This window comes from Garra rufa, chromosome 21 (genome assembly GCF_049309525.1).
Source record: "Garra rufa chromosome 21, GarRuf1.0, whole genome shotgun sequence".
NCBI lineage: Eukaryota > Metazoa > Chordata > Actinopteri > Cypriniformes > Cyprinidae > Garra > Garra rufa.
In genome coordinates this window covers 25,720,070-25,734,321 of record NC_133381.1, presented here as the reverse complement: position 1 = coordinate 25,734,321, position 14,252 = coordinate 25,720,070, and the positions used below count along the sequence as shown (strand labels likewise).

Here is a 14,252-nt window from a genome sequence, read left to right as displayed (position 1 = left end):
GATTATTTTCGGTGACTTATCCTAGTTTTCTTAGTGATATTTAGAGGAAGTTTGTCAACAAGTGACGATTTTGTTCTCTTTGTCTTGTTGGATGGAAACGCTGCTTTATGCACAAATGTTTTATGCGATGTTCCAGTTTTGCGCATAAGTTAAATTCGCATTTTTGGATGGAAACATAGCTAGTGTCACCGACTTCATTTCCTAAGCTGAAAACAAAAAAAAGCAGTAGTTTATCAAGAAATTATTAAAACGTAAATGCAGTTTCTTGCTGTTTTTATTCATAATTATTATATCTGCTGTGTATGGTTTATTTCTAAACATGCAACTAATATTCCACTAATGCTTAAAATGAACAACTACTTGAGGGCAGCCCAAACCAACACTGTATTTTTTCACTCAGGTGTTTAAGAGAAGTAAATAAAGCTTTTCAACTCACATCCAATCATCATCATGGCCACGGCGAAGATCTTCTCTCCATCTGTGGTTGGAGCAATGTTTCCAAAGCCAATACTGGTCAGGCTGGTCATGGTGAAGTACAGAGATGTGATGTAGACAGAATCTTTTGTAGGTCCACCTTCCCATCTTCCCGTCCCACTGACGTTGAAGCGATAGGGTGAGCCAACGGTCTCACCCAGCATATAAAGCCAGCTGTCCGTACGTACTGTTTTACGATCCTCGCCCATCACCTCATAGTCTCCAATGCTGTACCAGATGCAGGCCAGCCAATGGGCCGCAAGTCCAAACACGCAAACCAGCAGAACCAAAACAGCCGCACCATATTCGATGTAGTGATCTAGTTTGCGAGCCACCCGGCCCAGACGCAACAGCCGAACCACCTTCAGTGAACTAAACAAGCTACTGATACCCTGAGGGAGAGAAAGAAAATAGCGTTACACATACAACACACAGTGTTGATATGTTTTCATCCATGCATCCATTCATTATATATAAACATTATAGGCCGAAGGAATTCTACAGTCTTCTTGAGTCTAAAAAAAGTGCATTGTCTCTCTTAGCACAGATTCTCTGCATTTATAAATATGCACAGGCGTCTGCCAAGCCAACCCTCTGAAATCAACAATACAGAGAGCTGAAACAGCACCTGAGCAACCAGAACAAAGAACTCCTCAGATCTGAACAAACACACTGGAATATATTCAAAAATAACCTAACCATACATTTTCTTTTTTTCTAAAAGTGTACTTCTGTGTTGTCAAAGCATGATTTTTTTCCCTATTTTTCTTATTATTTCTTGTCATTGCAGTCATTATTCTGAGAAACAGAACAACTACTAGTTGTAGTGATGGCTTAATTTTGAAATTCAGGTGAATTTATTCTTATTGGTATGAGCCCATGTTCATGAATAAAACAGCTTTCTTGAGTGCACGTCAATCAAACAAACTACTATACACACAAGGACATCAATACACTCTACAGTAGAGACTTGCTTTAGGGAATAGCCACAACAATAATATTAAATATGTATAATGTCTGTTTTAAATATTCAAGCCAAAATCACCCTGTAACCCTTGATCCAGTATATGTGTGTTTTTCTTATTTTATTTTATCACATATACACTTTTACATCAGGAATATGGTGATCTTTTTATCCAGGGATTTAGTTGGGTAGATATTACAAATTCAAATGACATCATCTAGTGATTTCATCAGTTTTCTTCAAAGAAATGCTGAAAAAACAAGGCTCTTTTTTTAGCCTTTTTGCTGACATTTTGGAAAAAGAGACATTTTGGATAGTATTTTTGCTGCTAGTTTTTAATACTACAGAAATTTCAGTCAGTGTACATGAATTCTTTATTAAAGGGACTTAGTTTAGTTCATCCAGAAATGAATATTCTGTCAGTATTTACTCACCCTCATGGAATTCCAAACATGTATGCAGTTATTTTCACTCAGTTTTTTATCCATACATTATCAGTTAAGAAAATGACCAAATACCAAAAAAAATTTATAAATGAATCTTTAACCTGAGAACCGATTTACTGATTCAGTAAGTCGAACTCAAAAAACCAGATCGGTGAAATAAATGATTCTTTTTAGTGAAATGGTTGACTTGGTTGTTTGATTGTTTTAAACAATTCATTGATGAGTTCAACTCAATGATACAATGATCCAGTCTAAATAACTACTAAACTAAGTTTTCACATGACTTCAGATGACCTGTAATAAGTATTATGGACTATCTTTATGGTCCTTTTCGTTCTTTGTGGAGCATAAGGGAATAGTTCACCCAAAAAATGAAAATTCCGTCATTAATTATTCACCCTCATGTCATTCCAAACCCAGAAGACCTTCGTTCATCTTAACACAAATTAAGACATTTTTGAGGAAATCCAAAAGCTTTCTGATCCTGCATAGACAGCAATGCAACTGACACGTTCAAGGCCCAGAAAGCTAGTAAGAACATTGTTAAAATAGTCCATGTGACATCAGTGGTTCAACCTTAATGTTATAAAGCTATGAGAATACTTTTTTTGCACAAAGAAATTGTTTTCTTTGTGCAAGAAAAATTTTTTTGTTGCTTCGTAACATTATGGTTGAACCACTGACTATTTTAATGATATCCTTACTACCTTTCTAGGTATTGAACATGTCAGTTGTGTCGCTGTCCATACAGGGTCAGAAAGCTCTTGAAATTCATCAAAAATATCTTTATTTGTGTTCTGAAGATGAATGAAGGTCTTACAGGTTTGCAACGACAAGAGGGAGAGAAATTAATGACAGAGTTTTCATTTTTGAGTGAACTATCTCTTTAACAGATGTATGAAACTGAGTGAGCGGTGAGAAAATTCTCTATTTGTGTTCTAGTGACAGCAAGAGAGTGAGTAAATAATAACAGAAATTTTATTTCTGAGTGAAATATTTCTTTAAACACCCTTACGTACCAATCAACACATCCACTGAGTTACAAACACTGACACACACACACACACACACACACACACACACAGACGATACGCACCAAACAAACATTTAAATGACAAAAATTCTGTTGACTGATTTGATTAGAAACATGAAATAATAGACTATGTTCTAATACTGTTTTTGGTTTACATCAATGTCTGATTGATGCCCTGAGGGCGTAGCATATCAATCAAATGCCGAGTTTTGAGATGAAAGGCCTACTTGAGTGACAGCTCGATGATTCCAGTTCTTCATTCGCCCACAACAAACACAGGCAGTGCAAGGGACATGCAAAAAGAAAGAGGGATGAGGAGGAAAAAACAAAACAAAAGAGAGTGACAATGGTCAACAGAAGAATATGTGAGCAGTCATTGCAAACAAAAGCATGGCGCTTTGAATCAAGAGTGAAAAAGCAAAGCCTGGACTGTTAGAGAGATCACAGGCATCGCAAACATTATTAATCAAGCTTCCGCTGCAAAGGCAATGCGAAACGATGACAGATGTCTCTGTGAAAGCAAGCGAGGGTTATGCAACATAAGATAATTATGCAAACAAAAGTTTTGAAATGAAACACCTGAGGAGGATTTCGATTATTAAAAACCACACAGCTCTCCCTGTAGGCCATAACAATGTGCACCTGTACCAGATGATGGAACAGAGAGATGTGTGCGTGCATGAATGCTTGGTCCTTGTGTTTGTCCTTTGAGAGAAAGAAATATTGGTCACATTCCAATTTATTCGGTAAAAGTATGTCCTGATAGGAATGTGCACGCTTTCGAGTATATTGTAAGATTATACACCATAGTGTGCTAGTTTGTGACACTGTTAATGCACACTTTCCATCCAAGCAATTTCTGCATACAATGATCTGCAAAGCACTAATGCTGCCTTTAGGTTATGTTGGAATAATGATATATTCATGAGATGAACACTCACTAATGCCACCACAATGTCATAATTACCAATAAGAAGCTGTGGATTTTCTGCAAGCGATGGGGGGCGTGTTAATTAAACAATTATGATGGAAGGCTCATTGATATTATTCATTTAAAAAAGACTGAGATACAGTAAAGCTGCGCCATCAATCAGCCACATTGGTGGCACAGAACATAAACAATGCCACTTAACCAAATGAAACTTGTATATTTTGCAGATTATTCCTGCTGAAAATGGTCAATTATTGTCTTGTTTTGGGCTGTGCTAATCGATCAGACTGAGAAAAACATTTGGAGTACTACAGATCCAAAAGAGGCCAAAAGTTATAACAAATCAAGGAGAAGAGTGTATAAAACTCTTTGAGGAACAAAAGGCATTTGAGGTAGGCCAAACTGAACCAGGATTTCCAGGGCAAGAATCTTGACAACATTTATGTTTGTTCTTATCATTTCAAATCAGGCAGGTGAAATATTAGGCTAATATCTTAAATAAAACTGCTCAAATGTATCTTTACCACCTATTAACTTTAGTTTGTCAAAATATTGCGCCCTTTCCGCTTACTACGTTTTTTCTTAACTGCGTTTCTTCCGTGGTTTAGACAGCATAAATTTTCAGAACAATGTATTCAGTAGTATATTAAGCAAGCAATCCATGCTGTTGTTTACATCCGAGTATCTCCAATATGGCCGCGCATCTGTATAACTGACCAAACCATGATGTAAGTGCAAACTCTCTACAAAGGCATTTTATGAGGTGAAAGGCTGCCATTTTGGTGGCACAGAATGTGAACAATGCCTCTGAAGGAAACAAAACTTGCATTTTTTGCTAATTATTCCTGTTGAAAATGGTCAGTTATTGTCTTTTTTTGGGGGCTGTACTAATCGGTCGGACCAGAAAAAACATTTGGAGTACTATAGACTGCCAAAAGTGATAACAAATCAAGTAGAAGAGTGCAAAAAGACTATCTGAAGAAACTGGCCAAACTGAACCAGTATTTTCAGGGCAAGAATCTTGACAACATTTGTGTTTTTTTTCCGATCAGGCAGGTGAAATATTAGGCTAATATCTTAATTAATACTGCTCGTATGTATCTTTACCACCTATTAACTTTAGTTTGTCAAAATACTGCGCCCTTTCCTGCTTACTAAGTCCTTCTATATGATTTAGCAACTTCCACATGTTTTTTTCTGTGGTTTAGACAGCATAAATTATTAGAACAACGTATTCAGTAGTACATTAACTGTAAATCTATGCTGTTGTTTACATCCGAGTATCGCCAATATCGCCGTGTATCCGGGTAACTGACCAAACCGTGACGTAAATGCAAACCCTGTATATATAGAGACATTTCATGAGGTGAAAGGCTTGTGTGGCAAAACTATTTCCGCCCTCATAGAGTGTTTTTTGACAACGCGTCATCAATTGGCGGCACAGAATGTAAACAATGCCACTGAACCAAACAAAACTTGCATATTTTGCTGATTATTGCTGCTCAAAATGGTAAATTATTGTCATGTTATGGGCTGTACTAATCGGTCAGACTGGAAAAAACATTTAGAGTACTATAGCCTGCCAAAAGTTATAACAAACCGAGGAGAAGAGTGCACAAAACTATCTGAGGAACAAAAGGCGTTTGTGGTTTGCCAAACTGAAACAGGATTTCCAGGGCAAGAATCTTTATCAAGTAATAAACACTATGAAAAAGCTCAACTAAAATAAAACTGTCCAATGCTCCTATTTTGTTCTAACCACCTGAATGCACATCATGTCATAATTACCATTCCTGAACTCAAAAGTAGGAACTTCAGGAGGACTTGTGTAATCCCAACTTCACATTCTATACAGTATGCTGTAGTATGGGTAGTGCAAATTGAAGTCTCTCAATTTCTTCTCTCTGCACACTCTTTGTAGACAGCTTTTCCAAGAAAATATATTCAAATGCTATACTGGTCCCTTTTTTTCTCTAATGTAAACAAACAAATTTGTCTAAGGTTCACCTCAGTGTGAACTTAAGTTTACCAGCCGGTTCCTCCGCTGTTTTAAATACAAATCAATCAGAGCGCAAACACCAGACAGGGTGCATTATTCTCCATCAGAAAGTCGTCACCTCGGGATCTAATTCGCCTTGAGTTGCATAACTCTCTAAGGATGCCGTTATTTATGGTAGCGCTCTGTTCTTGGGGCTGGTTGTGCTGAGCTCAAAGCCCAGCAGCGTGCACAGACAGATCTGATGAACTTGATGTAGCTGATCACGGTAAACTGGTGCTGACAGCCCCTCTAAAAAGCCATATGCCCAGGGGCAAGATGAAAGCTTGTATCCTGCATTCGTGCATGTGTGTGTGCGTGCAACTCAGTGGAAGTGGGTGGGAAAAGCGTCTGAGTGGGTGAATGTGCTGGTATCATATTCATTTGTAACTTGAGTTAGAGTGCGAGTTTAAGTGTGTGTGCATGTGTGTGTGTGTTTACAAAAAAATCACAGCAAAAAAATTTATATTTTTTTTACTTTTTAAAGCGATACCACCCCTTAATCTGCACGATTACACCCATGGTGCCACCATTTAGTTTTCGCAAGCGAAAACGGTGTACCAGTTCTAACGCCATGGCAACGATTTGAGCAAAGCATGCTAACTGTTCTGCCGTTGGCTGCACAGATGAGCACAGAACACTTTTTAGAATCCCAGCCTCAAAGAAGACTATTATAAACATGTTTTTCCCAGCTGTATACTTTCATAGACATAACCAACTGTTTTTGTTAACTCCTATGTGTTTTTAACATAAACTTGTGTGTATTTGACAGTTTAAGCGCAATAAGACATGAAAGAGAACTTAGTTTAGTACTCACATGCCGTGTGACAGCTGCTTTCTGTGCGCATGCTTCGGATGTGTGCGCTCAAAATATCAGAAGTTTAAACTAATATGGCTTTAAAATGCATGATTTCAAAGCGGTAGATATTATAATCAAAATCAAATAGAAGTTTTTTAGCAGAGTATCTGCGGTATGAGCTGTGAAAGTACAGTCGTATTCTGGAAAAGGGGGCAGGAAGCAGCAGCTCATTTGCATTTAAAGAGACATGCATGAAAACAGCATGTTTCTGCTTCCATTAAAAATGGGCATTTTCAAAATGATATAATAAATGATCTGTGGAGTATTTTGAGCTGAAACTTCACAGACACATTCTGGGGACACCTGAGTTTTACATTATGGATGAATTTTAATTTCATGCCGACTCAAAAGTTGCGTAAATGCTGACCCAAGTTTCATTTTCATGTGAACTATCCCATTAAGCACAAATAATTGTTGAGCGCTGTGGAATGCAGGTGTGACGGCAGTTAACATTGGACAAAGAGATTGTGCTCATCCTCTGTGCAGTGGCGGAAATTGATTGTGAGTTCAATTAAATGCAGACAGACAGCTCAGTTTAAATCGTTATCATCCAGTACACCGACTCCAACCTCACCAGCAGAGAATCACGACCATCGATTCAGTCCCCAACTTTACCATTCTATCACTCGTATCCAGTGAGTGAAACGGACATGCATACACAGCATCTATGTGAGGTGCACAAACAAAAACCTAACTTCTATTTAAAAGCACTCAGATGATTTAAATAAAAAATCCAACTGTAAATATGATAGCATAGGAATGAACTCTTAGCCCGAGATCAATGAAAAGTGTTTGTGCGCTTCACTTTTACGCGTCCCGATCAATATTAATTAGCACCAAAGATTTGCTCCATTACAAGCTCATATACTATCCCTCACACAAAGCACTCAGACAGTTTAATGTTGCAAGGCTGTTATTCCACCAAGAAACGCACAGGTTTAACAGCTATTCTGAACAGGTGTTTGGGGGTAAATATGTAAAAAAGCAAGTCTAATCTCAAAATGTGCCTGTATTTTGGATTTAGATTTGTTTATTTGTTGCTGTCCTTCCCCCTTGGTGCATTTAAAATAAAATCTGAAGATAGTTACAAGCAGACCCTAGGTAGCAACTTATTAAGATCTCCCCTAGACTATTGAGTTGTAACATCAATGCTTGCTAGGTTTTCTCTGTAATGAGAGCCAGCAGGGTAGTGCAATGCTTTTCTTCAGTTTTCCTTTCTTAAAGGCATTATTCATGTCTATTACCATGTCCACACGGGATAAAAATGTTTTCCGCTTCACCGTCCCCTGCGTATCTGTTTATTGTTAAATATTTTGTCTGACCTGATAATGCATACAGTAAGTTCACAGCCTTGTTTTAGCAAATTTAAATCCATTCAGCTTAACTGCGCCAATTTCCTTCCAAATCAGCATAGAAAATTTGTGCATACAGTTCCCAGATATTAAACAAAATCTTATATGACATTTAAAAACATATTATTAAGTAAAATGTGTTAATGATATGTGTTTATTTGTTTTTAGTTAAAAATTGGTTTAAAGTTGTTGTTTTTTTTTTGTTTGTTTGTTTTTTCTTCTTCAAAGTGTCAAAATATCATGTGGTACGACCGTCCGGCCATAACCTTTTTTTTTTTTAAAACATCTTTGAAAATACCCCAAATTTATTAGGGCCCGAGCTCAAAGGGGCAAAGGCCCTGTTGTTCTTCTAAGTATTATTAGAGTCCGAGCCCAAAGGAAAATTTTCAAGAAAATCCAGACTCCCAGAGGGTTACTTTGAACGCATGTGCCCGCTGGCAGTGGTGGAGGTAACGAATTACAACTACTCACGTTACTGTAATTAAGTAAATTTTTTGGGTATTTGTACTTTCATGAGTATAATTTTAAGTCTGTAATTTTACTTGTACTTGAGTACAAATTAACCTGAATAATTTACTTAATTACTTTTAAAATCACAATTCGTTACAGAGTACTGTAATTTAAATTAATATTTCAACCACTGACCGGCATTTCGGTAGCCAATAAAAATATCTGTTCTTAACGGACCAATGAAAAGCCTGGTATAGTATTTGAACCGAAAAACAAGTTCCGTTGTTTTTATTTATTTTTTCCGGCCCGCTATTGATAAGATGATCATTACTAGAACTAGGGCTGGGCGATCAATCGATTTTATTGATTAACTCGAATGTGTAGTTTACATAGATTTGTTTGAATGAAATTCGGTTTTCTCCTTAATATCCGCCGACGCTCCTCTCTGGGCTCCAGCAGTTCCGAATGGGCTCAGCCCTCCCCCGCGCATTTACCATATTAGAAACACACTATTTATTTGTCTTACAAACATTTACTGTGTCCGATATAATAAGAATGGGGACTGGTGGAAAGCAATCACTGATGCAGTTGCAATGTATATTGCAAAATATATGGTGCCCATATGTTGTGGAAAAGCTGGGGTTTCTTTACATGCTAAATGTCTTAGGGGGGAAAAATCTATTTAAATCGTAAATCGGATTTTTTGTGAAAAAATCGGGGATTTTATTTTTAGGACATTTCGCCCAGCTCTAACTAGAACATGCAAATCTATCATCATTGTAATACAGATATGTTTTAATTAATTCCAATTTTTTTTTTTTTTTTTTTTTTTTGTTCTTATTGCATTGCTTACTGTGTACTTGTTTTAATATTTTAAATATATATATTAGTAAGGCATACTGTTTTTTTCTTATTGTGTTATGTAATGAATAGAAAATATATAGGGGGATTAACCTATAATTTAATTTGTATAATTCCTCTATGATTTTTTTTTCCCCGGAGGAAACAACCATCTAAGATTGATCAGTACCGTGACATCATAAAAGCAGCGTGTGCTAGGGCTGCACGTTTAATCGCACGATGTTGTGAGGCGCGTTAAGTCAATGAAGCCGGTACTTTGATTAGTAGTAAATCTCCATCATGTGCGTTCAGCTGGAGCAGCAATTAATACACAGAGACGTAAATCACTGACAAGCTACGCCAAATCGATTTTGAGCGCGATTTGGCGTAGCTTGTCAGTGATTTACGCCTCTGAACGCAGCTGAGCGCACGTGATGGAGATTTACTACTAATGAAAGTACTGGCTTCATTGACTAAACGCGCCTCACAACATTGTGCGATTAATCGTGCAGCCCTAGCGTGTGCTTTATTGTCTGGATCTTGTCTGATTCAGCAATTATGGATAATTCAATAAATTTGTATTGAGGCTTTAAAGTTCCACTGAAGTGCTTTGAAACACAGCGTTGATGTATTTTCAACTGAAACAGGACAGGGCTGAACATATCAAGCAGTTCCATCCCCTTTTAATTAGCCAATAGCATTTCATTTATCACAGCTTGGGCCAGAGCCATTGAGCTCGGTAAAGCTGCATCTGACAGGGTATGACAGTCACAATCTCATCCATATTGTTAGAAAATATAGCATTCTGTGTAGAATTCAAATGGATCCGATACTTTTTGTGGTCTGCGCAGATTCACGCATGTGATCCGCTCTGTGCAATCGTGTCTCTGGACTGGAGCAGACTTGCACGCTGCAACAGTTCGCACCAAACTAGACTTCTTTCGCTCCAGTGGAAAGCATATATACACTGTCTGAATCGTTCCCTATCCCCTATATAGTGCACTACGTGCCATTCACGATATAGAAAATACTAAATCTGTGAACAAGTGATCAATTTCACCCATAGATTTAGCACCTATTTCTAGTGTAGGGGGCGAGGCATTTCAGATTCTAGAGAGCATGTGATTGGACAGAAAGCTTGATGAGAAGCTGAAGTGCAGGGTGATGTCATCAAAATCGTTGATACATATTGGCGGAAGTTAGAAACTGTAAATTCTAAATGCTTATATCTTAAAAATGCGAATTTTGTCATTGTTTTGGAGCACACTAGCTTATGGATAACCTTAAAGCTAACATATTCACACTAAAAGCCAAAAACTTACATTTTGATTTTATAAGGACTTTAAAATTCATAAAAGTTGTGTAAAAAATTATGAAGATTACTTTAATGAACAGAATGTATAAGAACACATAACTTTTGTTCTGCAATATCTAAATCCAGTGGAAAAATCCTATTGCCTTTTGGCTGAGGAAACCAGGGTAAAACCAACTTCTAGGTCAGCCTACAAATAAAATGTGTTGATCTGCTTGCCAGATTAATGGCAGAAAGGGAAAAAATGTCTGGAGATTATTTTGCAATTGCACTGTAATGCTTAGACACGAGTGGCGAATTTCACCTTGACTATAATTATAACTATAACTTTTGAACTCCTTAACTTGACACAAGGTATATGTTCCTCTTTCTGAATTACTGCAGTCTGCTGTTTTATTTAAACACATCCTATATATATATATATATATATATATATATATATATACCTCCTTGCTTTAAACATTGTTAGAAACAAGTAATAAACTTCAGCATACAGAAAACCAGAGCAAAAGCAATGTCATAACAGACATTTTGATCCAAAAATTGATTAACCCTTTTTTAAGTTTGTGTGTGCGAGTGTGTGTGTGTGTGTGTGTGTGTGTGTACCTGGTATTCATCACGTTGTGGGGACCAAATGGTTTTGGTGTAGGGTAGGTGTAGGGCGATAGAAAGTACGGTTTGTACAGTATAAAAACCATTACGCCTATGGAATGTCCCCATAAAACATGTAAACCCAACATGTGTGTGTGTGTGTGTGTGTGTGTGTGTGTGTGTGTGTGTGTGTGTGTGTTGTACTGACCTCATCCACGTTCTCAAAGGCGTTGATGACATCATAAGGCAGACAGGACAACAAGTCAATCACAAACCATGTTTTCAGGTAATTCATGCGAATCAGTTTCGGGTCTGATATCACTTCCCCGGCCGGGCCCACGAACGTGGTGTGGAAATTCAGTACAATGTCTACCAAAAAGATCACATCCACAATGCTGTCCACAACCAGCCAGGTGACGTTGTTCTGCTTGGTTTTAAACGAGACATTGTAGGGCACCATGATAGCGGTGTAGAAGGTGAGAATGAGGATGACCCAGTCCCAGGTGGTCTTGAAGGCACAGTAGTGCAAGATGATGTGAGGAGGAGTCTTGGGCGTCTCTTGTTTGTACTGGGGCAGGATTTCTGAGCCCAGCTGGAGAACCTGTATGAGAGAGACAAAGAGGGAGGTAGCGGATGGTCGTTTATCTGAGTGGAGAGGAAGAGCAATGACCCGTCTCGACTTACAGGAGACTCACCTCCAAGAAAAATCACATCTTGTAAAACATCTCATCTCTTCTGTTTAACAGATACAGATGTAGCCTTGTCACTGACTAAGATGGATTTTAATGGACATTTTGGATAAACCATACTAGAATACATGTATGTTAAAAGGTTAGTTCACCCAAAAATTCTGTCATTAATTACTTTCAAACCCGTTCATCTTATTTCGGATGAAATCCAAGAGCTTTCTGACCCTGTATAGACAGCACTGCAACTGACAAGAACATCGATAATATGGTCCATATTTGACATCAGTGGTTCAACCATAATGTTATAAAGCTACGAGAATACTTTTGTGCACACAGAAATCAAAAATATTGACTTTATTCAACCATTTCTTCTGTTTCGTTTGTTTTACAAGGGTGCACAATGCAGAATGCGTTCAATGACAGAGTTTTCATTTTTGGGTGAACATTATATATTATTGAAGAATGAATGGCCACATATGCTGCAAAAAATTGTTACAGATGTTACCTTGAGAATTTAGTTTCACTTATTTAACACTAAAAATACTTTCAATTAATTAAATAATGTGTTGGATAAAAATATATTAATTTATATGTATTTTTACAGCAAATCTTAGGTCCAGATATCGCATTGAAAAATTCCCAAACACTTATATTTTGAAATTTGTTTAAATAAATGTATATGATATTTTAACTTTATTCAACTTTTCATATACATAATTTAAATGATTTTAAGATTTTAAATTTAATAGGTTTAAAATGTAACTATATTTAATATATATTTATATCATTTACATATTATTTATTAGTACATGACTCTGAGATACTTCATTCTAAATCATGACATTTAGCTTTGAAATATTTCTGAATAATGACCGTTGTCAATAGCAACACAGTATAACAGTCTCTCTGGTATCTCTACAATTAATATAATAAAAAGAGTAAAAATAACTCTTATTTATTTGTGACCCTGGACCACAAAACCAGTCTTAAGTAGCACAAGTATATTTATAGCAATAGCCAAAAATACATTGTATAGGTCAAAATTGTCTTATAATCATTAGGATGTTAAATAAAGATCATGTTCCATTAAGATATTTTGTATTTCCAACCGTAAATATATCAAAACATCATTTTTGATTAGAAATATGCATTGCTAAGAACTTCATTTAGACAACCTAAAAGGCGATTTTCTCAATATTTAAATTTTTTTGCACCCTCAGATTCCTTATTTTCGGATAGTTGTATCTCACCCAAATATTTGGCCTATCCTAACAAACCATACGTCAAAGGAAAGCTCATTTATTTAGCTTTTAGATGTCAGTTTATATTGATCATAACATATTGTTATTTATTGTCTACTATCACCGTGGATCATACATAACTAATCTGGCAGCTCTATTCAAAGAAAGCTTTTATGTGATATTGGTATAATTTCCTAGGCCTAGAATAAAAAGTAACAAAATGTATATGTTAAAGATCAATTCTATATGGGGCATTTTTAAATAGCCCATATTTAAATTTAGAGTCTTTTCTTCACTTTTAGTGGCACTTTTGTTCCAAAGTCTTGTTAATTCCTGACTCTGGTTTGTAAACTATTAAAAAAAAAACATATATCTTATTAATCTCCCTGCAGGAGGAGTCTGTGTACTGGAAACACAGTGTGAGAGGATAGCCTTCCTAGTGTTAGTTTGATCTTTAACACGGATGGATGCAAACACATGCTGATGCACACTCACAGGCGTAAAATGAAATGTATCAGACTGATGCTCACACTGAGACGTACCTCTGCAAGGCGTGAGTGTTTATGTACATTCTCTCCTTTATGTACGGTGGGCTGCAGTTGTTGCAGGACCCCTCTACTGCTGGTCAGAGCCCTGGTTAGACGAGCAAACTTCCCCCAGCCTGAACACAGATATGAGATGCATTCAACATTCACTCTCAAATGCACTGATATACATATTCATAAATACATATAACTACATGTACCTTTGGAGGAGTCATCTTCGATTGGCTGTTTGAATGCTGTTATGTCACTAAATGTACACAGGAAGAGCACAACCTTCTCCTGTTCGTTTCGTATAGGAGCTATTTTCACAAAAAACCAAACCGGCGTTCCTGGACAAAACACAACACGCACATTTAAACAAGCTGTAAATCTGTGACCGATAGCATGTCAGGAAAAAACAAAGTTATTTTTCTATTGAAGAAAAAACTGTCTTGTCTCTGTTTTACAGATGTATGCATATTCATTAAGATATTAGCATAACAAATTTATG

General features: G+C 36.8%; 1 protein-coding gene across 2 annotated transcripts in view; it reads right to left on the bottom strand.

Moving 5' to 3' along the window:
• kcnh1a (potassium voltage-gated channel, subfamily H (eag-related), member 1a) overlaps positions 1-14,252 on the bottom strand; it is a 78,784-nt gene that overhangs the window by 55,234 nt on the left and 9,298 nt on the right. The window contains exons 4-9 of one of the 2 annotated variants that reach the window (XM_073827079.1): positions 13,963-14,091; positions 13,760-13,878; positions 11,435-11,888; positions 6,095-6,103; positions 5,570-5,592; positions 437-866 (exon numbers count right to left, since the gene is read on the bottom strand). In XM_073827079.1, the coding sequence (XP_073683180.1) occupies positions 437-866; positions 5,570-5,592; positions 6,095-6,103; positions 11,435-11,888; positions 13,760-13,878; positions 13,963-14,091 (1,164 nt within the window). The remainder of the gene's footprint in view (positions 1-436; positions 867-5,569; positions 5,593-6,094; positions 6,104-11,434; positions 11,889-13,759; positions 13,879-13,962; positions 14,092-14,252) is intronic. The other variant, XM_073827080.1, reaches the window with a different exon arrangement.